Source organism: Polypterus senegalus, chromosome 12 (genome assembly GCF_016835505.1).
Source record: "Polypterus senegalus isolate Bchr_013 chromosome 12, ASM1683550v1, whole genome shotgun sequence".
NCBI lineage: Eukaryota > Metazoa > Chordata > Cladistia > Polypteriformes > Polypteridae > Polypterus > Polypterus senegalus.
This window is the reverse complement of record NC_053165.1, coordinates 69133759-69161601: the sequence shown is the minus strand read 5'-3', so window position 1 is coordinate 69161601 and position 27843 is coordinate 69133759. Positions and strand designations below refer to the sequence as shown.

Below are 27843 nucleotides of genomic sequence, written 5' to 3'. Positions count from 1 at the left end.
ATTCGTAAACAGAATGAAAGCTGATGAACCTGCTACAGCTGTTAACTGCTTCCTACAGCACCAGGTCCATCAGGTAGCATTCTCTTGTCTCACACAACTTTTCAGGCGTGTAATTTGACACAAGGCATCAACCAGAATTGGCAAATCAGACAGACACTATGACAAAAACTTGTGTAAAGTGTAACATTGGCTTAGGCGTCAAGCACATGTAGCACAAGAAAATGCTGACAGTCACTAACTACTGGAGCTGGAACCTAATTTGGAGGTCAGTGCATTTCTAGTGAAAATCGTGTGGTGGCTCAACACAAAAACATGTCACAGGCTTGTTGGCAATGGGCTTGGCCCAATGGACTGAGCCACTGTACAAAATCATTACTGTTTATTACTTATTTGACCGACACCTGTACTAAAGGCAACTGGTTCCATTATTTTTGTTATTTTCCAGTTGGAGCACTGGCAGGTGAATGACATGCTTACGGTCAAACAGTGTCAGCAATGGGAGCTGAACCTTCAGCCTCAGGTTTTAAAGTCCAAAACTTTTGAGAATGTCACATTAAGCTTAACTGATTGGAAACAAGGTGCCAACTTGGCGAGTTAAAAATTGATCCAAGTTAACAAAAAGCCCAATCTTATGGGGCAGAAGTGGCAGTACTAGATTTTGAAAGAGGAGACAGAGTAACACGAAAAGCTAGATGGCCTACCAAATTTAAAACTCAATCGAATGCTTTACGGAGAATCTGTACGAGGGCACACATGGCAGATCTCATCACTGCCAGAATCTCAGGAACAAACAGTTAGTTATACATCAAATTGCAGTTATCCACATGTTCTCTGTAAAAAAATGTTTGCCTACAATCTGAAAGGAAAACTCCAAAAAGAACCGAATTCTCAGTTTAGTTGCCCCAAAGCAGAAACCTGAAGAAAGGCCACACCTGATGACTGTCTGATTCTTCGATTTCTAAAAGACTTAAAAAGGTTCATTACTATGCAAGATCACGGACACAAAAAGTTACTTGTATAAAACATTTATTTACAAAAATGGTGACATCATCTCTTTAGAGACCAATAAAAAAAAAAAAAAGTTTTGAGTATTTATACAAAGTGAGGCTTTCTACTATTTACCGAGCCAATTTTTACTTTAGCCCATAGTACCCACATTAATATTTTAAGGATTTATTTCACAAATTTTCTGATCAACATGGAATCAGTTTGGATTTTAAAAACAAGCCTTTTTAATTCAACTTAACTATGATTTGAAAATTGCATCTTCAGACAAAGGGGGGACCACTTTAAAACAAAATTCAGAGTATTTGGTATTAATATATTGACAAAAATGAAAATATGTGAACATTGGATGCATGGAAGTAGTTCTGTATCTCGACTAATGATGCCAGTTTACTTTAAAAAAGCAACAAAATTTTAATTTGGGTTCAAGCCTTACAAAATGTAGAAAAAACTACAAAAGGTTTAGAGTCTGATAATAAATGCATGCTATCTTACCGATAAGTTGTTTGATTATCAGAAAACAAAACCTTTATGATACCATGAAAAAGAAAAAGGGCTAGTATCCCCAGCAGACATGTTGGTGGACTGATGGAGAAAAAGGAAGCCACTAAAAAAAGCAAAAATAAAGAAAGCAAGTTGCGGTAACTTCCAAGAAATCGCAGGCTAATGCGAGGGCGACGGTCACTGGCTAACGTCCCAGGACTTCGGTTTGTAGCAGAGGCACAAGTATCGGTTAAGTAGTGTCGAGCAAGGCGGCCAGCAAAGCTCCGTCTAGCGCAGATGGAATTCATCTCTCTGGAAAACTGGAAAACAAAACCAAACAATTCTATACATAACAATTTTAAAGCCATCACTTGGAACCTCCCAAAAATTTCAAATAATAAATAGTAAAACTAAGTTTATGCGTGAAACTTAACAAATCGCCATAAAAGACAAACATAATCCCTAAAGAGCGAGAAGAAACACTGCTTTTATTTTAAAATGGGACTTACACGGTTATTGATTAAAGAGGACACCTGAAATAGGAAGCGCACCAGAAATGCATTTTCATAACTTCTTATTGGCTGCAATTCAGGATCACCTTGATAGGTAATGTCAAATTTACGCATTCCATTGATCATCTAAAAAGCAGAAAGTACATTATTTATTTTGCTCTTGACTGTTACTTTTGTGTAGTGGATGATAGGACAATCGACAACAAAACATGTATTGTAAGTGTGGCATTAAAGCCTACTTTTTCTTGTGTCTTTAAAATATAAAAGGGCATTGTGATCTTAGCATGTTTAAGGAATGTCTGTATCACATACACCTTTGTTTGGACTTGTTAATGCCTACTGTACCTGCAGTCGACCCAAGTCTGTTAGCTCTAAACCATTCTCTCCTTGCACACAGTCAGGTAGCTGCTTTGTTCTCATTTCGTCTGGCTTCAGAGCAGAACTTGTGGTCAGTTGTGTTAGCTGAGCAGCATTTAGCTACAAAAAAAAAAAAAAATGCTTACTTACAGAGTTAGATTAATGCACAAACATCAGGTACACCAATCCTTTTTTGTAATAAATCACACAATGACAATACAACCAAATTGGCGCTCCGGTTTCCTCCCACAGTCCAAAGACATGCAGGTTAGGTGGATTGGCGATTCTAAATTGGCCCTAGTGTGTGTGTGTGTGTGTGTGTGTGTGTGTCCTGCGGTGGGTTGGCACCCTGCCCAGGATTGGTTCCTGCCTTGTGCCCTGTGTTGGCTGGGATTGGCTCCAGCAGACCCCCGTGACCCTGTGTTTGGATTTAGCGGGTTGGAAAATGGATGGATGGATACAACCAAATTTGTTCATGCAATTAACAATTTGTTTTGAACTTTGCATCAGAAAAGAACAAAATTTTATAAAATATATTTGACATCTGAAGACAATCTAGTTAGCTTAACCCATCATTATGTTTTTTGGAAATAATACACAAGTATGTAAATATAATGCCACAACCTTCAAGCCTCCAGATATAAGGCAGCAGATCACACAGCTCTGTAAAGGCTAGAAGGTCCTTTCATGATTTCAAAGCTCATCTGCTTTTCTTTTAATGGCAATTATGACATTTCCTTACGAATCCATCCACTGATTCCTATCTGAGAGGAGCCTTCAGTGTCAATACTCAAACCACACTTAATACAGGGCTCTTTTCTGGAGTGCAGCAGAGACATTTCGTGTTCTCTCCGTTCAATACTCACAATACCGTCAGTTTACTGTCTTCTTTGTTAATAAAAAAAAATATAATAGGGTTCACTTCTGAAGTTGCTACATAAAGATTACACTGGTAATTTTATTACTAAACCATAACATGATTAGAAAGAAATACAATAATGCTGGGAACACACCCTAAATATCTGGCAGAGATAAGAGAGAGTTTTGTCAAGGTATTCATCTGTCTTCTTTATGCTGTCCAGGCCAATGTCATCCATGTCATTTCCAGTATATGATGTGTTTAAATCCGGCGAACCAAACCCAAGCCATGAAAAGAAGGACTGGTTTGCATTTGCCTCGGCAGAATAATCCGATATAGACTTAGCCGTTTGCTTTGCTTGGACTATTAGGTGGGCAAGTCGAAGCACCTTGTGGGAAAAGAGAGAAGTTCAAAACAGTAAATGAAAATGTAAAACAATAACAATAAAACAAAACTGCAAATACTATTACATAAGTAACTGACCTAGAGTGATACTTCTCCCTTTTCTCCAATCCCTTCCAAGTTCACTAATAAGGCCTGTAAAGGTACTGATACTATGGATTACTGGAAATTTGATGTGCAGTTAATGGTACATAATCATCTAGAGGATTTCTGCAACTGACATGACCCGATGCTATAGTTATAGTCTGAGATGTACAGGATGAAGGGTAAGGAGCAGTGTTTGTCCACACAGTTTTTGAGCCTCACCAACTGTAGTCTGTCAGACAGACACTAAATTATCCAGAACATTATAGACTCGACAACTATAGGTTTAATTGTTATTCAAAATATACATCAAGTGTAATTAACTACTCGGTGTACACCACTGTGACATGCTTCCATACCCCCAAAGCAGTTGGTAGCAAAGTATGGGATCATCTGGGGCTGTTAGCCTACCTGCAAAAAATGTCCAGACTTGAACAGGATTCTTAATATCAACTAAATTAGGATAACTACAACATGTTTATCACTATGAAAGGCACTGTCTGAAATATTGGCTGGCTGACACTAAATACTCAACTGATTTCTCAGTTTTTTTATTTTTAATAAATTTGCAAAAACCTCAAGTAAACTTTTTTCACTGTGTCATTATGGGGTGTTGTGTGTAGAATTCTGAGGAAAAAAATGAATTTAATACATTTTGGAATAAGGCTGTAACATAACAAAATGTGGAAAAAGTGATGCGCTGTGAATACTTTCCGGATGCACGGTATGTCTAGCATCATCTATAGACACATTAAATGTGTGTTTACTCATCTATCCATCCATCCATTTTCTTAACGGGCTAATCCAACTTTATATGCCAATGCCATGAGTACTGTTACCTGTCCATAAGCAGGCAACTTTTAAAAGAATAGCACATTTGGTCTGATGCATGAATGAGACAGACAGGCTTTTTTTCCTGCCACCAGATGGGGGCAGTACTGCTTCTAACTTGTGTTTTGAACGCTTAGGCATCTTAATGTTAACAGGACCAGTAAGCTTTATTATTCCCAGCTGTATACTACTTACAGAGGTGCGCACTTCTATTCCAAACATTTCTTTGTACTGGCTGTCCTGTCCTTCCAAGCTGTACACGTGGCTCTTCACCTTGAAGACAGAATCTGTGATGGCAGACTGTCGATTAGATAGAAAGCTGCCTCCAAGAGTGGGCGACATTAGGATCCGGTGTTGGCGGTGATGAGGTACATGCTCCTGCTCCAAAAACAGCAGCTCAGCTAATGAAATAAGATATTTTTACTGAAGTTTTATTTTCTTTGTTCTACAGAGCAACAAACAAACAATTTGTGTGTGTTATAATGAAACAGTATTCCTATGTTTTGGTGAAGAAAATAGAAATTTAAATTGTTAAACATTCTTTGCTGCTTGAATGTATTTTATTCCTTCTCTGAATTCATTTGTACATCTCAATGTTTCGGTGCCATGTTTACCCAATAGCTAAGTATATTCAAAGTATACTGGCTGAGCGTTTCTTAACTTGTAATATTAATCAGTCTGAACTATAAAAATATACTATACTATAAATACACCTTAAGTGTTTCACTGTGGCTTATTTTAGAGACACTGGTGTCTTTGTATGTATTACACTTTGAGATACACAATATTGTAACCAACTTCCATCTTGTCTCTTGTTCCAAAAGATTCTTATGTGCAAATCTATTTTATTAGTTTCTGAAAATTAAAATTTATAATGATTAGAACTTTATTTACCTTTTTGAATCATTTCAGGTAGATTAGTTTGGGAAAACACCTTGGCCACTCTAAAGACCATCTGAGCATTTTTTGGATTTACAAGATCTGTACGGAGAGCTCTGTTTAAGAAACCTTGAAATAGCCGTGTGTACATTAACAAATTTTCCTGGACAAAAACAGCCCTATTAGGGGAGAAAATAAAAATAATCAAAGAACCAATCTACTCCAGACAAACACAGTAACTTGTATCAGCAAATATGCTGTAGATGGGAAACTAGCATTTTTTATTATTTTTTTTTTAGCACACTTTACCATTTCTCTGGCACTGTCCGGTCCTGAGGGTCCACTTGTGGAAGCAGTTTCTCTGGAGTGTATCTCCATGGCTGCACGTAACTAAGCCAGGTTTCTAAAACCTGCAAAAATGTATTAATGACAGATCATGTAAAATACTCTTGAATTGCCTGCGTGCCTTTGAAGTTTATGCATTGGTCCAAAGTGGATCTGGGTCTGTGCAAGTGTACACTGCTAAGAAATGGCTAGTCAGCCAGAGCTGGATTAAGGAGGTTTAAGTATGTTACTTTTTGAAATGTACAACAGAATCCAGCCAGCCTAACTCAAGAGATTTTAACCAAAATAGTGTCATGATGTGCCGATTTAAAACAAACCCAAAAAAAAAAAGGCTAAGAAATTCCAGTATTTTACTCATTTATTTAAAGCACAGAAAATCGGGCTACTTTCATGTCATTTTTTAATCCTACCACACAATTTACGATATTGGTCTGTAACAGCATTAATGAAAACCTACACACTCTCATTTTTCACTGTTTGACCACTATGACTGTCACTTCTCACTCCTGAAGGCTGAATATCCTGTACAAGAACACAAAAATTAAAAAATGGGTGGATTTATGAGACAAGGGGGCATGTCAGTGGACAGCCATGTAGGTTCAGAAGTACTTTGGGTTTATCTTATACTCATTTTCCTTATTTTAATGTGTGTATTAGTGACTGTCTTTCTAAAACGAGCTTGAATAACAATCCAATTTCCCAAGCATGTACTTCAGTAGGAGTGGGGGTATCGCAAAATTTAGTTATATCAGATTTAGAAGTTTTAAGTTAGAATTGTCCACACGCTTGTAACAACCCTTGATAATTTATTTTTTTTTATTGTTAACACTATGATTTTGTTTGAATGAATATTTAAGAAAAGTATCAAAAATACATACAACTCTAAAAGATGCATCAAGAGGCCAATGTCCAAAGCAGTGCTGGAGAAACACATACAGCTTCTGTTGAACAAATCTTGGTATGACAACCCTATAAAGGACACCAAAAACAAACAAGAAAGCAAGGTTTACATTATACAAAGCTAGCATGTAACAGTTAAAACAGTAATGCGAGAGAAATGTGTGTAACTTGCATTTCGGTCATACAAATACTAACTTTCATGTGAAAATTTTACAGGTCATTTGATAAAAAACACCAGCTTGTGAACCTGGGGAAGCTTAATAAGAGGCCCAGGGCCATGCCGACCATGATCCCATGAACGGTCCTGCAGTGATGTTTTGTAATTACTGGGACTAAGGTAGGAGTTTTCATTTTTTTTTTTTCATTGAAATATTTAAACCAAATGGTTTTGTTGTTCATAGTGAGATCTGTATCACTCTGCACTCACAGAGATGTAGAACAGTTTAAGGTGAGTAACACTAACAATGTCACTCCTTCACAGACATTTGACAGCCATATCATAAGGGAGTTTCAGAAGTATATTAAACTGAATGTATATTAAACAGTGAAAAGATGATTGAAGGGAATGTGGACAAATACAAACACACACACTCACAACTTCATCTTAATGATTCAGACTACATATTTTCTAAGATATGATTTGAGTACAACTTAAAAATAAGCTTTAAACATTCTACTTTAAAATGAAGGACTTAAAATTTTCATTACATTAAATGCACTTTCTTTATTAAAAACAGGTGTCAGAGATAGCTACCAAAAAAAAAAATTAAACAACATGATCAATTAATAGGCTTGTAAAATCTCACAAAAAAATGAATAATGTTTAAAAGGCATTTTGTTACTGGGCCTTTAAGGAAGTTTTAATATATGATACTAATACAGTTATATTCTTATGGAAAAAGATGGTCTGCTGTGGCAACCCCTAACATGAGCAGCTGAAAGAAGACAAAGAAGAATTAATAGTTATATTCTGTACAATGCTTAGGAGATAAAATAAATTCTGCCTTTAAACACTCACACACAAGTCATATTTAATTGAATGGCATTGAATGCTCTGACCTTTTAAATTCTTCCAGGGGGCTGGCGTGTGAATGTGCAGAAGGAGATGATGAGATAAGTTCAGGCCTTAAACTGTTTGAAAAGGCATGGAGATGTTTCACCAAGAGCCGGACAAGCAACATATGCTCTTCTGTAGGTCTAAATGGTTCCTGTAATTAGAGAATTATAAAATTGACTAACATACTATAAACTGACCACTAAATCAGTATACACAGATGAGAGCTACATCATGGAAGTTCCACTAGACTTAATCACACCAGCAGCCACCCTGCAATTTGTTTTAGCTTAGTGGTTTCATTTTAACCCAAGTAAAAACCTTTAATCAAATGGACAACTGTGTTTCTGCCTTGGTAGGGAATGCAAAGATTACCTTTATGATAAAAGCATTTCAGTGTGAGACTTAAAAAGCCCCAAAATCATCTTTGGGTAAAAAAAAAAAAACACATTTAAATGAATTAAAAAAAACTACAATTTTTTGATTCGCTGAAGATATTTAGAAAATTTTCACGACTAATGGATAATTAAAAATAAGCCAAACACATCTTTCATTCAAAGACAAATACATTAAATGTGAACAAATCCAAATAAATGACCAATGAAACAATCGGATGGCTTAGTACTTTTCCTCGTGGTAAAAATCAACGAAAGGTTCACCTTCAAGCTATGCATTTTGGTGGACAGCTTGAATAATTTGGCTTGGACAACACCAACATGTGTTATTAAACAGATACAAATGAGAAAGACACAAACAATGAAAAAGGTAGAAGAATTTAACAAAATATTCAAATGACATAAAAAGAAACCACATGATTACTGACTGTTATCTATTATTTCCAAACAGGCCAGAACACTCCAATAGGAAAATGCAGCTTATATAATAAAAGTAATTCTGAGCCCCCAAGCTTTTTATCTTCCTTACTCTCTGCAGTTTTTTTTTTTTTTTTAGAGTCCATTGCATTAGTGCTGTTCATTTTGTTTTATAATATGATATATGTAGCCATACAGTAAAACAAATAATGAAGATATACAAGAAAGGTGAAAGAAACTCGTTCCCCACTGCAAATTAAGTTAAGGTCCCATATAAATATACTTTTAAATCAATGTTAATTCTACTGAGTTTTTTTTTTTTTTTTTAAAGACAGCCAAGATCTCTTGGATGCCGTACCTGTTCAGCAGCACAGGTAAGAAAAGCAAAACTTTCAATGGTTAATAAAAATTACTGAAATAGCAATATGAGGGGTGTTGTAAACGTCCTTAGCCTTCAGTTCTTAGTGAACTGCCACCATGCTCACAACAATTGGAGATCAAGTTTACTCTTTCCCACATTTAATAAAATGAGGAAAAAAAAAAAAAACCCTTACCCAACATGGCAAGTGGCACCGGGGGGTGGGGAAAGAGTGGGGGTCACTCATTCCACCTTATGAATATTTCTCCACAGTGACAATATACAGAAAAACTGACCATTGAAACTTTGGAGAAATCACACAGATAAACTTCCTAGTTATTCACCAAATTTAGTGCCTTGTGATTTCTGGTGGTTCCAAAAAAGTGATTGGTGTGGTGAACAAGCAACTTGAAAACTTCACACAAAGTGATGTTGCTGCTTGCCTGCTTGCTTGGACAGTTGGATCAAGCACATGAAACAGTGCACTGATGCGTTGTTGAAGTGATCAAAAAAATGAGCTTTCATTGAGGAAAATGCTTTTGCCTTATTTTTTTCCTGAAAGGCTAAGAATTATTGCAACACCCCTCATATGTAGCTAAAAATGCAATCACTCAATTAAAATGTCATCTGTAACCTATCCACATTAACAAAAGGATAAGTATCTGTGTCTGTCTGGCTACTATGTTTGGTCATTCCAACAGATGGCGGATCACAAACGTTTGCAGTAATGCATTCTATTACAATAAATGTCTGTGATGCACCATCTTTTGGAATGACAAATGCATTGCATTTTATTTCTATATTATTCCAATAGATGATACACTGCAAATATTAATTCTGAAGTCAATGTCGATTACATAGACTTCAACCCGGCTAAAATGGGCTAGTACAGCTGGTTACAGATTATATTTCTACCAGTAACAGCACACTGCACAATTAACGTGCAGTGAATATACTTGACTTGACCATTCCTAGTTTTCATCCTCTTTCTCTGTACGTTTAGCATTCGTTTGCTTAGAGGTTGATGTGTTTGCTGCTTCCTGAGCAACTCTTCTTTTCTCCACCCTAGCAACCCACTTCTTCTCTTCTTTCATCAGCATCTTTTCACTTTAAAACTGATTAAGTCAGTGTTTGTGTTGCAATTGCTTAGTATGTTTTCATTAATTTGTCACTTAAATTGGCACTTAAATCATTCTTGAGGCAGATTGAAGAATTAAGAAAAGGGAAAGTGACGGCGAAGGTGGTAGGGATGAGAACAGCGCCTATACATATGCACCGCAGGGGCCACCCTGCTGGATGCTGCCGAGGGTTGATTCTACAATAAAATAAAATAACAATAAAAAGAGGAATAACCTTGGAGGTCAATTATCAACCTAGAAATGGACAGTAGACATATATGTGTACCAAATTTCAGGTCAATAGGTCAAACGGTTTGCAAGCTAACAGGCGATTTAAAATCCTGGCCAGACAAACGAACAGCCACGGTAGCATATTATATAGAAAGAACACTCAGCAACTCAAAGATTTTTTTTCTTTTGTAACTACTGTAACCAATTTGTGAAATGCATTCTGCTCCTCTGTTTCTCTCTTATATCAATAACATCCACAGTGTTTCAGACATTAGTAACAGGACAACAAATAACATTTTAAATTGTTCACTAAAAGCACAGTCTAAAACTAAAGCAGTAGTCACTGTGAAATGCTGAGAGAAAGGGGTACAGTTATGCTGATGCGTCCTACTGCAAGGGCAACATTGTGATAATGAACACCATCAATGCAACAGACTTTCTTTACAGGCTCAAATATATTCCTGAACTGGTGACCTAAATGATTGTAGAAATCTGCAGAATGTGGCAAATTGGTTCATCAGCATTGCTTCCCCACCCCAGTTAGTAATGTTAAAATGAAAAGATAAAAGTACTTGATATGTGTGGATGGTCCCATAGCCAGGCTGGGCAGTAGTGCTGCAGTGCATACTGGAAATACCAAGTCGGTACTGGAGCACCTCCAGCTGAGAAACAAAACAAAACAAAAAACAAAACAAAACAAACAAACAGCACATGGGAAAGAGAGAAAAGGTGGAGAAGGAAATACAAAAGTAGTGAGAATGATAGACAGATTGGGAAGAATAAGGAATGAAAAAGAATATATATGCTATATCCTCTAAAAGAAGAAGGAAAAAAAATAACATGCTGACATTAATGCAAACTTTTTATGATTCCACTTAATTTTTTAGGGAATTTACATATGGTACTCGATGTTTCAAAATAAAATGTACTTTTTTTTTTTTAAATCATGTTTAAACTTGCACAATAATGCAAATTCAAAAAAGATGCTTTTTAAATGTTGGTTTTTTTAAACAATTATTTCACTAATGAATATAAACATTAGTAGTTTTTTTTTTTTAATTGAGTTTTGAAAAACGTTAAAATGTTAAATAGTATTACTGGTAAAATAAAATTTTAATAAGTGAATTCTTTACTAAATAAAGGGTATACTTCATCATTTAAATTTTCACATAACAAAAATGTTTTAACAATTAAAAACAGGCAGTGCAAACATGAGGAGAAGGCAAAACATTTAAGGATCAATAATGCGGAGCATAATCAAATAAATGTTATGTGTTAGCACGTCAAGCCCATAAACAAATGGTCCTAGTGCCAAAGAACAATTTCCATGCCCACAGCCACAAAGCCTAGCAGAAGCCAACATTCGACAAAGGACAGACAGAGTACATGTTCAGAAGGGGTGCATGGACACAGGAACAACTATGGAAAGTGAGCATCATTACAAAACATGTGCATGACTAAAATGATCTCCAAAGAAATTCATGTAACATGATGAATGAATTAAGAAATAAAACTTGAGAGAGAAAATGGAAATTTCTTCACATGTCATCAGGTGCTGTCTGCAATATGATACCTCTTATCATTACCTGTATAATCATTCTTCCTAGCAAAATGCAAATCATGCCCTTTTAAATATAAAACCCTTTATCGAAGGAGCAAATATTTGTGCAACAGTATGCAATAATAATGTTGATATCTCACATAATTTGAATTTGCTGCCAGCTGTTGATGACATTTATCTTAAAGACACCACAGTGAACTTTTAAAAATGTATGCAAATACCTTTCCAAGCTGCACACCAAATACAGGACGATTTTCAGACAGTGGTGGCTGTTAGGTTTGCCAAAATTGAAAGGTAAAAACAAGGATATGGAGATATCCATGTGCAAAACTAAATGATTTAATTCAGTGTTTTGGTGGTAAAAAAATTAGTCGATTTTAACATTTTTTACAATACAACACATTAATATAGAATAATAGATGTTAATGTTACTAAGCTATTACGAGTATCAGAAAAAATAGTTATTTGCAGAGACAGAGAGGAACAAATACCAAAAAGCATTTAATGATTAATTTCTTAAGAGTCAGATTTTAAGATAATAAGACAAAAATAAGGAAGGAACTAACAAAACTGTTACACTTGCAATAGAGCACAATGGAAAGCAAGAAGCAGATGTATTATTTTCAAGCTTCATTGATTAAAGGCCAGCATTTTTAAGCAGTGAAGTAGCAAAACCAGTCCAAAGCATCAAAGGTATGCTGAACTATACAGAAAGCAAAGGCATGCATTGTTTACCTTCACCTGGGGTGACTGCATTTTCTGGTACATTTCCAAGGAATAATGGTGAAGCCACATTTCCACAAATACCTAAGAAAATATGCATTATAACATGGGGAAAAATTAATAATAAGTAGAGTGTGGTAAAACAGGAGTCATGTCTGCAATCAGACCACAGTCTGTGAGGGGAAAATATTTATGATAATTTGTGCTGTTAAAAATTACAACTTAATATAATGTTTTGCCAATTTGCAATATGGGAGAAATATAAAAATGTTACATTAAAATTAAGAGATTTCAATATTAAAAGGTAAATAGTACATTATAGCAGGTGGATATTCATCCAAAAATAATTTATTTAAAAAAAAAATCATTATTACTATTACATTACATATTCTGTTGTATAGTCCTAGTTAAATAATTCAATTGTTCTGAATAATTGTTATTTTTCATTCAGACAATTCAAAGTTGATTCTTAAAGTCACAAGATCGATCTTGTGAATCTCTATCCTGCTCTAATGCTGTATTACAAACAGCACTCAATATATAATATTACGATTTTCACTGAACCGATGTACAGGTAAAGCTGCTAAGCACTCAGCTTGGTAAGCTAACAAACTGCATCTGAAGGTGTCCTGAGGGCCTCATCCGTCAGTGATTTGATGTGCATAGAAACTGTGCAGGTGATCGTAATACACTTGGGAGGAAGATTAGCATCTCCAAATGTGGAGGTCAAGACTCTTTTGTTTTTGAAGTTAAGGTTTGGCCAGCTGCCCTGAATAAAGTTTAAGCACTGTAAAGTCTTTTTCATGCATGAGGTTAGAGGTGCAGGAGACTGACCAACAAAATTGTAAAGCAGCACTATTATAGGCACTGTACCATACTGTGGTGGGTCAGCAGAAACTACTGCACTTCTATACACAAGGCATTCAATTTATAAATCATTCTAGATACCATACCTTATCTATCTATGGTCACTAGCCATGAGTGAAAGTGGAAAAAAAAACGAGACTACAAGTACAAGCAGGAAAAATGAAGTCCTGAGGAAGTTACTTGGCTGACTCCCCATGACAGGAGTTGAAGTGGTCTGGGCATGTGGTAAGGATGCCCTGAGCGTCTCCCACAGGAGATGTACTTTGTATTGATAACTGGGAGAAGACCATGGGGCAGACACAGGGATTACAGCTTTAGATGGGACATTTTAAAGTACTTTTCTATGACAAAAAAACTTGCAACTCAAAAAGAACACACAATATGAAACTTTTGTAATAAAAATTACACTTCACTGCTTATAAAAACATACAAATTAGAAGCTAAACTGAACAATTTAGATATGAGTCAAACAGACTGTACGTATCAAACCCAACTAATAAAATATGTTGTACTAAGTGAATCTAACATGGCAAACATTCCAAGACCTTCTGTTAAGCCCCAGTGAGTGTAATTTATATCCAGTGCTCAGTCTGCCTTACCTGTAATAGAGTTTCAGACCTCCAGATTTCTTGTGTGGCAGGATCAGCATTAACCGAAGGTTGGTGAGAAATGTGTCTTTTAAGGAGACTAGTGTGGTGGACACCATAGCCAGTAAATGACACATTAGGTGACCTGAAAAACAAAACAAGACATGCAAGACACATAAAACACTAACAAATGCTTGATCTAAAAGGTATGATATTTGAATCATACTGGAGTCATAATTCCAGTGGCACCAATAGCTAGACCAACTAATTAGACACCAACCAAAATTCAAATTTGTTACAGGAAACCTTTGGGCAACTTTGGGCTCAGCCAATTTAACTTTTAACTTTTGCTGCAATTTGATGATTAATTGCGTACAAGAAAACAAAGTTCTTGTTGGGTAAATTTATTTGAGCCGAGTAAAACTTATTATTACCTTTACCAAGTATCAAGCTTAAGAAAATGTTACGATGGGATCTTACAAATACCATCTAAACTTTGTTTTTCTCACAATATATCCACCTTTCTCTGTGTAAATAATTTTTTTTAACATTGGCATGAAATGCACTTTAATCAGTAAAATACTGGATATCAATTTAATTCATTATTTTCACATTCTATCCATCCATCCTACCACTTCTTAATCAAGATGAACAGATCTAGTGCTATCTTTCTTTCCTCAGAGCTTTTACCCTGAGGTCACTTTAAAGGTTTACTGGCTCTTCTCTGGACTTTTTCTAGAAGTACAATATTCATTTTAATACACGGTGACAAAAACAGTAAAAGCTTCAAAAATACATTATATAATTTTTTCAGAACCTTTTTTTCCCTGTATTCTACACAGAGTATTATTCAGCTATGGCAGTGAGGTCATTACGGGGAGGGAAGTAGAAACCCTTTGTCCAGTTGAGTCAATGTATCCATTCGGAAACATCCTCAGTCCCACTCCGAGTTGAGGACTGAGTCTATGGTGACAACACTGCACACAAGGCATATTGAACTACACATTTATATTGGGTTTCTCTAATGTCAGCAATCAACCAAGGTTAATTTCCTTATTTAAATCCAATCAAGCATGGCGAAGAATGGGATTAAAGTCAAGTGCTATCACATAACAGTGATAAAGCAGTTAAACCAACAGTCTGGCATAGCATTCTAATGAACAGGCCAACATTTTGGTATAGAACAGACTAGAATTGATCCTGTAGGAACTAATAGTAATAGTCTACTCGTTATCTAAACTCTCACCTTCTGAACTAATTTATAGGAATGAATTGTATCTGTAAATTAGGGTAGGAGTATACATACATAAGACATTCCATGAAATCTACATTAGACCACAAAAATCAAAATAGGAAACTAAAAAGCATGAGAGGGTGCACTTAATACTTTCATAATGTCAGCAATGGTTAAAGAATTTTACATTAATAAAAAAATACATTCCATCAGATCTAGCTATTATATTTAGAACATGTTTTTTAAAAAATCTTGACCTTGGTGCTGGTGGTGAAACAGTTCCTCTGACATCTGTAATAAGAGATGGTGGGACATTCCCCTCCAAGGGCAAGAAGAACTTCAGGTAAACATCAACCAATACAAAATAAGCATTTTCAGAATAGGGTACATACTGTGCCATAGGGTAATTCTACAAATAGAAAAAAAATGATCTTACAAAATATAATTGTAATTACATATCTAAGATCAGATATGATTCAAAATCATCACTATTACTATTTTTAAGAAAAGAGTTGGCAATAAAGTTGTTCAGATATAGTGTTACACAATAATTAATTATTTTTTAAATTACATACATTTAACTTTTCTATGCCAAAACTGGAGTTTAGGAATGCCAGTACATTGTAACAAAAGTGAATGGTAAAATAGGTTTCTGTGGTGCTAATACAGTTAGAAAGGTTTCTCTAATAACCAATTAGCATTTAAACATGACCAATGAAGGATAAGCTAAGGGTGTTTACCAATAGGACACTGAAGGAACTGCTTTTGGAAAATGGGGCTTTGTAGCCACATTTGAATAATAAATTAAAAATCAGTCATTTCAAACACTAATAGCCATTATACACACTAGTCAAGCCTTGGCTACATTTTTAAATCAATTTAATGTTAACTTGAATAAAATGATGTCAATTTCTATTAAAAACATGAAATCTTCTGAGTGGCCCCAAACTTTTGACTGGTACTGTATATTGGTTTAAATTACAAATAAACTAATTGGAGTCTGCAGTACTATAAATTGAGAAGTCAGAGTTAGAGATTTTGTATACCGACTCCACAGCCCTGCAAATAAACTCAAAGTTTCTCTACAGTCTGCTAGAAGTGATTCACAGAAAAGCCTCTGGAATAGCAAAATAAATTGCAATTTATTTTACAGTAATTTCAATTTAAATTGTCCTTGTAACAGTATACCTCTACATTAATCTGACTTAGATTACACTCGTATTCAGAAATCACAGCTACTATTGGTTAAGATGAAACATCAAAACTTAAGACATAGCTACAAGTTTGTACAATGAAAAAAAACACTAATTGTAATTAAATTAACTACCATAATGGAGCAAGTTTAAAATAGGCAACAAAACAAACCCAAAAAAAAAAAAAAAGGGTCCGGTCAATGGAAGTGAACATCATCAGGATTCCAGTCCTTCACAGGGCATACACCAATAGAGTCAACAAGTTAGCCTAATCTAAAGATTGCAGATATACAAGAGTAAAATGGTACACCTATAGAAAAATCTAAGCTCATATTTCTTTAGAGTAACAAAAATGACACTCACTCTTTGTGCAATGAGACATGCAGCAAAATTAATCATGTAATACTGAAATGGATCTGGAATTTGTTAAGAAAACATTGATGGGATTCAAAAAGTATAATTATGTGATTTAATATACTGTACAAACGCTGAAAGTGCCACCTGACCTTTTAAAATGCCATAAGGCAGTTTGACCAAATTAATAAATTAAAGCCACATACACCACCAGAGTATATTTGCCTATATTAAAATTAATCTGTTTTTGCCCAACTGACACTGGAAAAGTGCACAGCAATGGTAAAGTTGCCATTCCATACATACGAACACACTTGAACATAAAGACAAGAATGTAGTCTGCTATCTATATGTCTGAATTACAAGTTAAAACATGAAAGTAAATAAAATGCACCAGAAAGGATACTTAGTGAGAGACTAAGAAGGCCTGAAACAGGGAACTGGGACTTGACGTGGAACAGTGGACAGTCTGGTAAGATGCCCTCTTGGAAGCAAGCTTTCACTGGCCCCTAATGAAGCAAACACAAGCATATTTTAATAAATTAACAGATTTTATTTTTATCGATGAATGACTTATTCCAGTTAATTACTTGTACAGACATACAGGTTGTGTATTAAACAGTAGTGAGAAAGAGTACAGATGGAGGTACACATGTAACATACTTAAGAATTAGACCTACACCAGCAGGTAGTTACGGTATGATACAGTACAGGGCACATAAGATCAGACTGCTGAGTTTTCAGAGAGGGAAGAAGCTATCCAAAAGTACAGGAAGCAGACAGTGTGCTGTAGTGATTGACTTTGGACCTCAAACCCTGATATTGTGGGTTCAAATCCCACTAGCAACACTGTGTGACCAAGACCAAGTCACTGTGAGGCACCAGTAGCATTTACCAGAAGGCAGAAGTGAAAAGAGAGAATGAAGGGAAACCGGAAACCCATTTTTAAAGGTGTGGTAGGGTCTCACAGTTTTGGACAAACTATGTACTTGTACGATTAAACTGTTAATAAAATTGCAGAGTTAAATGTATGTTTTACTTCAGTAGGGCTACAACTTGCATGAAGAAAGGGCCAGAGGTGCTTCAAAAACTTGCATATTGTAATCTGTTGAGTTATCCAATAAATGGTGTCATTTTGCTTCAGCAACCAGAATGGCTAATATTGTACATCACCCTACTACTACTGAAATACTAAAAGGCAATTTAAAAAAAAAAAAGAAACAATTTTAAAAACCTCACTTTGACTCTGTTAAAGAACTCCAAAATGTTCACAAAAAAAGAAAATACACTTGTTAGTCTTACCGGGAGGTAGGAGATTGGAAACTCATATTTATAGTCTTCTGCATGCAGTTTGTAAATCAGTTTCATCATTGGGCCGCTGTGGAAACATAAATAATGAGATTAATGAATAATACCAGTAATTTAATTTTAATAATAATAATAATGTTTGATTGAAAAATTAAAAAGGAAAGTTTTAAGCAGCCACATATTAACTGAAAGAACATTACTGTCTTACTCTAAACTAACAAGATGAGGAGCTCGTTAGGCTAAATGTTACAGTATATATTTATTTTAAACAAACTGCTGGGATACTCCTTGTGGTGATATAGAATAGAAACTGATTCTTTGATAGATTTGGAGAAGTCAGGATTGTCATGTGAAATAAAAATTGGCATGTTAGTTATAACTCTTTTAAAAAAGAATGCCTGATGACACTTTAGTTTAGGTACTACAAAAATTAATCATTTACTGTTAAATAACAAGACCTTAAGAAAGGCTTCTTCTGGTGTTAATGATTATAATAATAATTCTTTGCATTTATATAGCACTTTTCTCACTACTCACAGTACAGTGGTTATTCATCTATTCAAGTCAGAGGTGACTTAAGTCAGGCATAGCTCTCTTCATATTAACAAGTTATTTTAGCAGCCTATCAAAGGGTCTTATTATGCCACAATGCAGAGAGATGAACAATCTCTCTACTGATGTATTATAAGTGTAATGTTTGTACAGGTTATGAAAATTTCAAAAATGCAAGAGGCATGCATTCCCTCTAGTGCTGACCAATGCTGGCAGAGCATATCACTAAGTAATTAAAATTTACATCAACAACAAAATGCATATTATATACTGTGAAGAAATTATACACAAACACAATGCAGTAAACACCACCTTGGACTTAAAAATTCCATTGCTGTATTGTACTCATTCATTCTTGAATGTAGGAAGCGCAAATTCCATCCAACAACTGTACCATCCAAACTGCCCAGCACACTTTCCACCAGCCAAGGAAAAATGAGGTGAAGTTCCTGCAATATTAAACAATCATTATATATTGATTTTTTTAATGTATTATATTTAATAATTGTGTTAGTGTATTAAATACAGATTTAAAAATATATGTACTGTATTACCAGACAATAATACAATTTAACACATTGGAACACATACTTCATTGTCATTACTACCAGGCACAAAAACAGTCTTCTAGCTTCACTGCTACAGATGCTGCTTGTTTTGTAGGCTAATAACAATACTGGGCTCTGGACATTTCTGTTCCATTTATCATCTGACTAAATGGAGACCAGAGAAGGTGCTTCATGGTCCATCTTGCAAATGCAGGGTTTATATTTTATTTTACTACTTGGTTCCGTTGACGTTAAAATATATTAACTTCCACAAAGTGGCCAAGTTATACACTCAGTATTTCTACAATTCAAATTATGAATGAAATTCTTCCGTGAGGACATTTTAATAATAATATCTTTAAATGGCATTATTATAATGAAGTTTGAGATGCATTTACATTATGTGCAAAAGAAATTACTATTGAAATACCACCTAAATGCAATAGAACTGCATAAATTTCTAAAATACTAATTCCATTGGGGGAAAACAAAATCCAGGGCGGCACGGTGGCGCAGTGGTAGTGCTGCTGCCTCGCAGTTAGGAGACCCAGGTTCGCTTTCCGGGTCCTCCCTGTGTGGAGTTTGCATGTTCTCCCCGTGTCTGCGTGGGTTTCCTCCGGGGCCTCCGGTTTCCTCCCACAGTCCAAAGACATGCAGGTTAGGTGGATTGGCGATTCTAAATTGTCCTTGGTGTGTGCTTGGTGTGTGGGTGTGTTTGTGTGTGTCCTGCGGTGGGTTGGCACCCTGCCCAGGATTGGTTCCTGCCTTGTGCCCTGTGTTGGCTGGGATTGGCTCCAGCAGACCCCTGTAACCCTGTATTCGGATTCAGCGGGTTGGAAAATGGATGGATGGAAAACAAAATCCATAGACAACATAAGTGCTATTTCATTAGTAAACCATCTGCAGGGGCACTTACTACAGCAGACATCCATTGAGTTAAGGAGAACTGATAACTGAGCTTACTCAGTTTGTAAGAAATTTACACTTTTCAAAATGATAAATTTAATATTCAAATGAAAGCAAAACATTTTGCTCCAGTTGTAATTTAACAAAATTAAAAAAAACAATTTCACAAGCATAAATGCATAGAAAACACATTCTAAAAACATTAATACATAGAACTCTACAATGTAAAAAAAAATGTGATTTGTTCTTAATTTTGGCATATAATGCACTAATCAAAATCCTACACAAGAGTATTTCTACTAATCAATATGCTAGCAAACTGTATTTTATTGCTGGTCTGCTGTTATAAAACACAGACTGTGTTCAACTGCCAATTGTTTTGTATTGCAACACATTGTTTTAACACTTGTGTATTTGATTATTATTACCTTTGCTGGGTAATCATCAATTACTTTTGCCAGTTCTTGACAACGCTGGATAAAAGGTTTATTTATGTAATCTGCTTTAAGATTGGCCTAAGGAAGAGAGGAGAAGAAAAACAAAATTGTCAACTAAACCTTTCTATGAATAATTACATAACAGCATAAAATTTTTAAGCAACAGTAAACATTTAAGAACATACGCACAACATAACCAGGTAAAGATAATGCAGGGAACTCCATTCAGTGGTCTTAACACAACAGACACGGCAGTCACCACTGCATTTCATTGTATAGCATATAATAAAGTGCAACTTTAAATATAGGGTGGTCCAGATCTAATTATGCAATTTTCATTACGCTATAACTTTAGTTTATTACATAGAAAATCACCAGAAAAATTCTGGACCATCGAGAAGTGTACGAACTGGTGACATAAGGAATTGTCTTCGCACCGAACTGGAATCGTCCTCGCATAAATCAAAGTCATCCAAACGATCTGGATCTGCGTAATTAGATCTGGACCACCCTGTATTGTAGAAGTCACCATTGCATAGCATAGAATAAAGTGCAACTTCAAATATGACTGCAATGCAATAACCTGTCCTGTCTCTCATATCTTTCTGACCTACAAACCTTAAATACGATCACCAATTAATTTTCTTTACCCACTTTTTTTTTTTTTTTTAACAGGGTCATGGGAAAACTGTACCCGCCTTGGTAAAATCAAGAAAATGGCAGGGACTGGCTGTGCATAGGACCCAAGTCTACAATAGGTAAAACTCATGCTAACACCCACATTTACTTAAAGCAATTGAGAGTCTTTAATAAACATTACTTTCACATTGTTAAGATATGTAAGGAAGTGAATAGTATTTGGAGGAAATTTACACAAACACCCAAAATTACACATTCTACAACTGCAAAAATCAAGGCTATAAATCAACCAAGATTGCAGGAGAAGAGAGACAAGCATCAGTTCACTTCACGCAAGTAACTTCAGTTAGTCTTATCACGTTTTGAAGATATCGAAACATTAGCAGCCGTGTCTCATTCTTTTCCCAGGAATTTCTAATTCTTTTAGATATTTGTAATCTACATGTCATCCAACTGTGACGTGGCTTTCTATAAATTAAGCAATATGTAGAAAATCTTTTACAGCAATGTATAGAAAGTCATCCTTTTCAAAAATGTCACAAAGTCCAAAAAGACAACCAAAAAAATGGACTGCTTTTATTAACAAAGTGTATGCTGCAACTAAGAAGTGAAAAAAAGAAAGCAAACTTTATGAAAAAAAATTAAAAAGAAGCTAACTGAATTGGATAAGAGAATAACCCTAAATTTAACTGACTGATAGACAGACAGACAGGACTTTATTTGTCCCTTGGGGGAAATTGTCTTCTTACAGAAGCTCTAGCCATAAATAAATACATAAAGAGGTAGATAAGTGAGTAAATAAACATACTCAGTTAAGTACTTTGCTAAAGTATAGCCATGTTCACGCACAGTCTAACTTTAGACGGGTTGACCTCTACGTTACTTACTTGGACTTTCAGTCACTGTATGTTAGCTTTGGTGGTGTGGTTGGGATCACTGCCTTATAGAATGGCAAGTTTATTTTTCCATTTTTCACTTCCTAGCTCTGGGATATATATCTTTTCTTAAGTATTTTGGCTGTATTTCTTATCATCAATCATATCTTCTACCCTGACAGGTATTCCAGTCCCAGTTAAAAGAGAAGCACCGACAACTGCAGGAATGGTGTTCATTAAATGGTATGGTCATTCACTAGATGTACTATTTTATATTCCAGCCAAAAGGTTACATTTTGGTGTCCTCTCACCACAGCCCATTTTCTCACTTGGCCACCAAAACTTTAAGATGTTTTTTATCAAAATATATGACATTGTTGTGACATGCCAATCAAACAATGACCAGTAACCTTTCCGAAATGCTGTTGGGACAGTATGATCTAGGCAAGATCCGAGTTGTACTTTGCACCTTCTGCTTCTTAATGATGATGTACTGTTTGCTACTTATTTTGCATATAATATCTCTCCTGGATGTATGCCTTCACTGAACATTTTCTCAAAAGTTTTTCATGAAAGCACATATAACTGTGGACCACCTGAAGTGTTCTACAGGTCCTCTGCAAGATGATTCTGATAGTGTAAATTCCAAACTGAAAGCATATCTATCTTTTTGAATAGCTTTTCCATTTCCCATCCATCTTCTAACCCACTGAACATGGTCCTGCTGCCTATCCCAAGAGTCATAAAATGCAATGTGGGAAGCAAATCTGGACAGCTTCTAAAAGTGTGTGCACACACACAACACTACACCATTCAATCATACAAGAATAATTTTGGTCACCAGTTAACATATCATTTACCTCTCTGGGGAGACCACCTGGGGTATTATGAGAAAAAAATGTTTCAAACATAAGGAGATTGTAAAAACATTACACACATAATGCCTAGGAGGGCTTGAACCCAGGATTTTGTAGCTGTGCTAACCAGTTCCCCCTCTGTACTGCCTGATATCCCATCTAATAGTAAACCTTTTTTTTTTTTTTAATGTTTATTTTCCTCCTTATAGAATATATGCCCATCATTGTTGAGAATGAGCAGAATAGCTTTTAAGCAATGGACCCATGTACCCTTGGCTGAATTTTAAGCTTACCTAGTAAAATGCTTCACATTTACATTAGTGTCCTGTAATGGCTGCATTCACTTTTACCTGGGATAACTGTAACCTGCTACCATTTCTGGGTGGATAAATGCAAAAACAGTTGTTCTATCATCTTTTGCATGTAACTTTGAACAGAAGACTGCAGAACAGAACAGAAGAATAAGCTGCTATTTTCACATATCATTTAAAAAACTAATAAAATAAAACTTACCAAAAGAAAGCTTGGCTGTTGTAAAGGAAGGCTAGCCATGGCTGCCCACCCTTTAAACAAACAGGCTAAGCTGTAAAATAAAAACAAAATGTCATATTTATGTAACAATTTGGCATAAGGACACACCACCATTCTATGCACTTACAAACAGAGACAAATAAACTACAGTTTAAAACAACAAATAGTGACCCTGTAGTTAGGATACAACGGGTTGGTTAATGTTCAATGCCAATACAGAATTGAATGCTGCCTCTGATAATATGGCAGAATAGTTAATAAATAATTTTTAAACAGAACAAATGTCTCATTATAAAGTTTCACTCTTTGATTTAAACAGCGAAGAAGGAATAGCATTTAAGCTAAAACAAGGCTGACGACAACAAAGCACTCCATTTTGGATTCATGGAAGAAAAGCAAAAAAGCTAGTAATAGAAAGAACTTTAGGGTCCAATAAGCTCTATAAACTTGCGTTTTTTATATGTAATACTTTATTCTGTATAAGCAGATAACAGACACTTCATTATTACAGACTGGAAACAAACTGTCATTAATTATGGATAAAATATATAAATTACTAGTTGTTTATACACATTAACATTAGTCAAATAAAACTTAAAGACTAAGCCCAATTTCTCTCTTTGGGACAAGGGAATAAAGTATTAATGACATTAATTTGTACTAAAGTTGGTCAAAAATAGGTGTAATATTCCAAATTAACTACAACGTAGAGCAGAATAATGTGCCTATTATTTTGCAACCCATCTAAAATGGTAACAAAAAACGAAATAAACTTCTTGGGTTTTACTTGACATTAATCTACCTGCTGCTGTGCCTTGTTCAGCTGTCTGACAGAGCCACTCCAACTGGTGAAAGAACTCAAGAACAGAACATAAGAAACCTGACAAATGAAGAGACCATGCAGTCCATTTGTCGCTCGTTTGTTAAGTTAATGGCCAAACCATCCCAATGTCTCATCCAGATACTCCTTAAAGGTTGTCAGGGTTTCTGCTTCAACTGCATGACTCTTAAGAATACAAGAAATTCAGGATATGAAAGCTTTCTGTTATTTCTGAAAATCAATTGTTTTCTTTTAATGACACCTTTCTTTTTAAACAATAAAGAAGGTAATTCACAGAGTTTAAATGAAGCAAATTATTTACTCTTTAATATGTCACAAGTTAAAGAGAATTCCTAACCATGCCTACTCTGAGCAAATTTATATGTAAAATAGAGTCTCATGAAAAGTCCAGTGCACTTCACGATTACATAGTTATCAATGTCTCCATTAAAATCAAATTTTACTAATTATTTTATTGAAGTTCTACAATATCTAATATCCTGCATGAAATGTACAATAAATGCCATTTTGGCTTCTAATTTTTTTTTTTTTTTTTCCCCGATTAGGTTAATCAGAAATATCTGTAATAAGATGTTTCCTGTTATGGTTGCTCAGTCTCACATGCTAGTGACAAAGATTAATGGTCAACCCATTGTTACACAAGAGGCAGCATCCACCAGGGGCCACATCCTCATACTTGCAAGCTGAAAATCCTACCTGCCTAGGTGTGCATAGTAAATATGTCAGTACAACGAAATTCTGCCTTCAAAGAAAGGAGAGACCTGGACTTTGACTTCAGCCACACCAAATCTCAAAAACGTATTTTCTTCAACCAATATAATACATACTTGATTCATGTGTTTCTGGCAATTCTCTTGTTGAATGACTGAGCTACATTTCATCTGACTGCCCATCTCTTGAAGAGTCCTCTAAGTGCAAAGTGCAATACTCAGAGAATTAAACCTGTTTAGTCCTGAGCAGAGAAGACCGTGCCATGACCTAATACAGGTCTTCAAAACCCTCAATGTTGCTGATAAAGAAGATCCTGCTAAATTCTTTCAACTAAACAGCAAATCACATATTTGAGGACATCACTGGAAATTAAGAGGAAGTGTATTTAAGACTGAAGTTAGGAAGCACTTCTTTATACAAAGAGTTGTGGAACAAACTACCAAGACATGGAGATGAAGGAAAAACCTTGACAACCTTTAAGAAGTTCCTGGATGAGATATGGGAACGGCTTAGCTATTAACTAAACAAGCGACAAATGGACTGAAACTTGACTCGTTTGTAAAGACTCTTATGTTCTAAACCCTGACAGTGCAGAAACACTCTTATTAAGAGATTAAATGTATTGGTACACAAGGGATGAAGACAATAATGTGTCTAAAGAAAAAAAATAGACACCGGAATGAAGTAAATAGAGAATAATGAAAGTCCAGAGTGAGTTGATAAACCACCTCAGGGATTTCTAAATAAAACACAATGCTTTGACTCTGAAGAAGTGAAGGTAGTACGAAAAAAAAAAAATGGGAGCAATATTCCACCATGGAACTTTTAATTGTATGTTTTCCTTATTGAATAAGTACAGTATGTTGCTTTTCCTTCTTCTTCACTTGTGTATGAAGTAGGGAGTGTTTTTCTTCCTCAGAAGTCAAATCAAAACAGGCTGAAATACCGGGGTAGCTTAGTTATTAGGTAAACAAATAAGCTAGATGGACAGAATGGTCTCCTCTCTTTTCTATCATCTAAATGTCATTTTTCTAAGCTGTGGTAGGCTGAACTGGCAACAGCAAATCAAGAGGATCCACAAATTAATTAAAAGAGCAGGCTCAGTTGTGGGATATACTCTTGACCCCCGGTGGTGGTAGAGAAGCACAGAATTAAAACAAAACTGAGTGTCATGACTGCACATCCTCTCTCTGACATGCCAACACTGAGAGCTTTTGGCCAACGAATTATTTAGCGGAAATGTGTCAGGAAACACGATTAGGGCTATAGGGCTAGGGTAATATGCCTGGAAAATGCCTCAATATGACTGCCAAATCAGACGTTTTTCTTTGTTTTTAGACATCGTGTTGTATGTGAATATATATATATATATATATATATATATATATATATATATATATATATATAGATAGTGTGTGTGTTATGTTATTTTCTAATTCCACTTAATAATCCGGACCAGGGTCACGGGAGGTGCTGCAGCCTATCCCAGTTAGCACAGGATTCAAGGCAAAGTCCATCACTGGGCTAACACACACCCAGGTCAATTAATCGTCGCCAATTCACCAAACCTGCATGTTTTTGGACAGTGGGAGGAAACTCGAACACGCAGACATGGGAAGAACATGCAAACTCCATTCGGGGAGGACCCAGGACCTAAACTCTGGGCTCTTTACAGCCACAAGTGTGTTTGTATGTAGGTATTTAACAGTTTCTATAGAAAGCCAAAACTTCCCCAAATGTAGTTCTATCTGTCTAAACTGAGTAAATCAATGCATAAAGCAGCTCTGTCGCATCTCATCATTAATCCGAAAAAAATTAACTCATTACTCATCATTAATAAGGAAAAAATAAAACGCTGCATTTTCTGTCAACGGTGATCCTGACAGCATAACATCCACAATTTCATAAGGCACTGAATCCAAACTGATTTCCACGCCGGGCTTACTGAAATCTCGATTACTGTAGGAGGTCTTGTGAATTCGCTGCGCAGAGACACGCACACCTGCCATCTAAAGCAGCTCCCTTACCTGCTTCTCTGGTCCACTCCCGCTGTCCAGCAGAATTCCTCTCCGCTTTCTTTCTTCTGCTCACTTAAGTTCACAAGTGCTACTCCCAAAACAGTCCCTGAGGAAACAGGCTGCATGTGTTGCAAGGGGCCTACCAGCGCACAAACTCATCACTTCTGCTCTGTCCCGATCCATTTAACTTGTGTGTGTATAAATAAATAAATAAATACAACAACCCGAGCACTACTAACATTCATGAGAATGTTATTCGTATGCAGGTGTCGGCACTTGATTCTCTTCCGGACAGGCGACAAGACTAGCCAGATAAACAATAATAACAGGGAAGCACACAGTTAAAAATGAACATTAGTCCTTATAAAAAAAAATTATACGGACACGATAAGTACTGGATAGTTTATTGTAGTACTGTACAGTATTGTGATCGTCATCAGTTACTTAAAAATGAAAAGAAATTAATGCAACCGAAACAACGTGAAAAATATATCATACAAATTCAAGTACCGTTGTCGTGTACCAACCTGATTAAACGTGTTTATCGACAAATTTTAAAATTGCAGATCCAGTCCTAATGTAATCTCCAGGTCCTTAGAACAAACACTCATGAACAACTTCAGCATTTGGCGGTTTCAATCTACCGCACTACTCTGGGAGGCGGCGCGTGGCGATGACGTCACTCAGGCGTCACGTTTCCCCGTTTTTCAATAAGGCGCCCTCAGGTGGCGTCGCCGTGCCCCGTGAGCAGGTTGGTGAAGCCTTTAATAAAGTGACTTAAAGCCGGGCTAGAAGATGCCAGTCAACTTTAGAAATATATTAACGGTCAACATTACTCAAACGAATTCGTTTTCAGGTACATTTTGGAACT

At 35.8% G+C, this 27843-nt stretch overlaps 1 protein-coding gene and 1 long non-coding RNA gene across 4 annotated transcripts in view; one reads left to right on the top strand and one right to left on the bottom strand.

Moving 5' to 3' along the window:
* Nucleotides 1–25380, top strand: part of LOC120540918 — a 31116-nt gene extending 5736 nt beyond the window's left edge. Inside the window, exons 2-6 of the long non-coding RNA XR_005635897.1 lie at nt 6874–6994; nt 8855–8897; nt 21176–21258; nt 22197–22257; nt 24789–25380. This is a non-coding gene — a long non-coding RNA (uncharacterized LOC120540918). The remainder of the gene's footprint in view (nt 1–6873; nt 6995–8854; nt 8898–21175; nt 21259–22196; nt 22258–24788) is intronic.
* Nucleotides 26–27640, bottom strand: smpd4 (sphingomyelin phosphodiesterase 4). Of its 3 annotated transcripts, XM_039772089.1 has the most exons (21): nt 27500–27640; nt 26982–27078; nt 23385–23454; nt 20492–20578; nt 18922–19058; nt 18052–18127; nt 17156–17258; nt 16759–16811; nt 15460–15611; nt 13981–14113; nt 12527–12598; nt 10803–10892; nt 7717–7865; nt 6636–6726; nt 5722–5822; nt 5428–5591; nt 4729–4934; nt 3371–3604; nt 2346–2477; nt 1998–2126; nt 26–1808 (listed from the first exon to the last, which is right to left on the bottom strand). In XM_039772089.1, exons 3-21 carry the CDS (start codon nt 23421–23423, stop codon nt 1497–1499), a joined length of 2460 nt encoding a protein of 819 aa, XP_039628023.1. In that variant the 5' UTR covers nt 23424–23454; nt 26982–27078; nt 27500–27640; the 3' UTR covers nt 26–1496. The 3 variants fall into 3 exon arrangements, with proteins under 3 accessions (XP_039628023.1, XP_039628022.1, XP_039628024.1); XM_039772088.1 differs by lacking the exon at nt 26982–27078; XM_039772090.1 differs by lacking the exons at nt 10803–10892; nt 26982–27078.
* Nucleotides 27641–27843: the final 203 nt, after the last annotated feature.

Coding starts and splice junctions, on each gene's coding strand:
- smpd4 (XM_039772089.1), bottom strand. CDS start 23,423: ATGGCTAGCCTTCCTTTACAACAGCCAAGCTTTCTTTTG. Junction 4,935..5,427: donor ACCTGAAATGATTCAAAAAG/GTAAATAAAGTT, acceptor TTATTTCATTAG/CTGAGCTGCTGTTTTTGGAG. Junction 2,478..3,370: donor ATCTCTGCCAGATATTTAGG/GTGTGTTCCCAG, acceptor TTTTTTTTGTAG/CTAAATGCTGCTCAGCTAAC.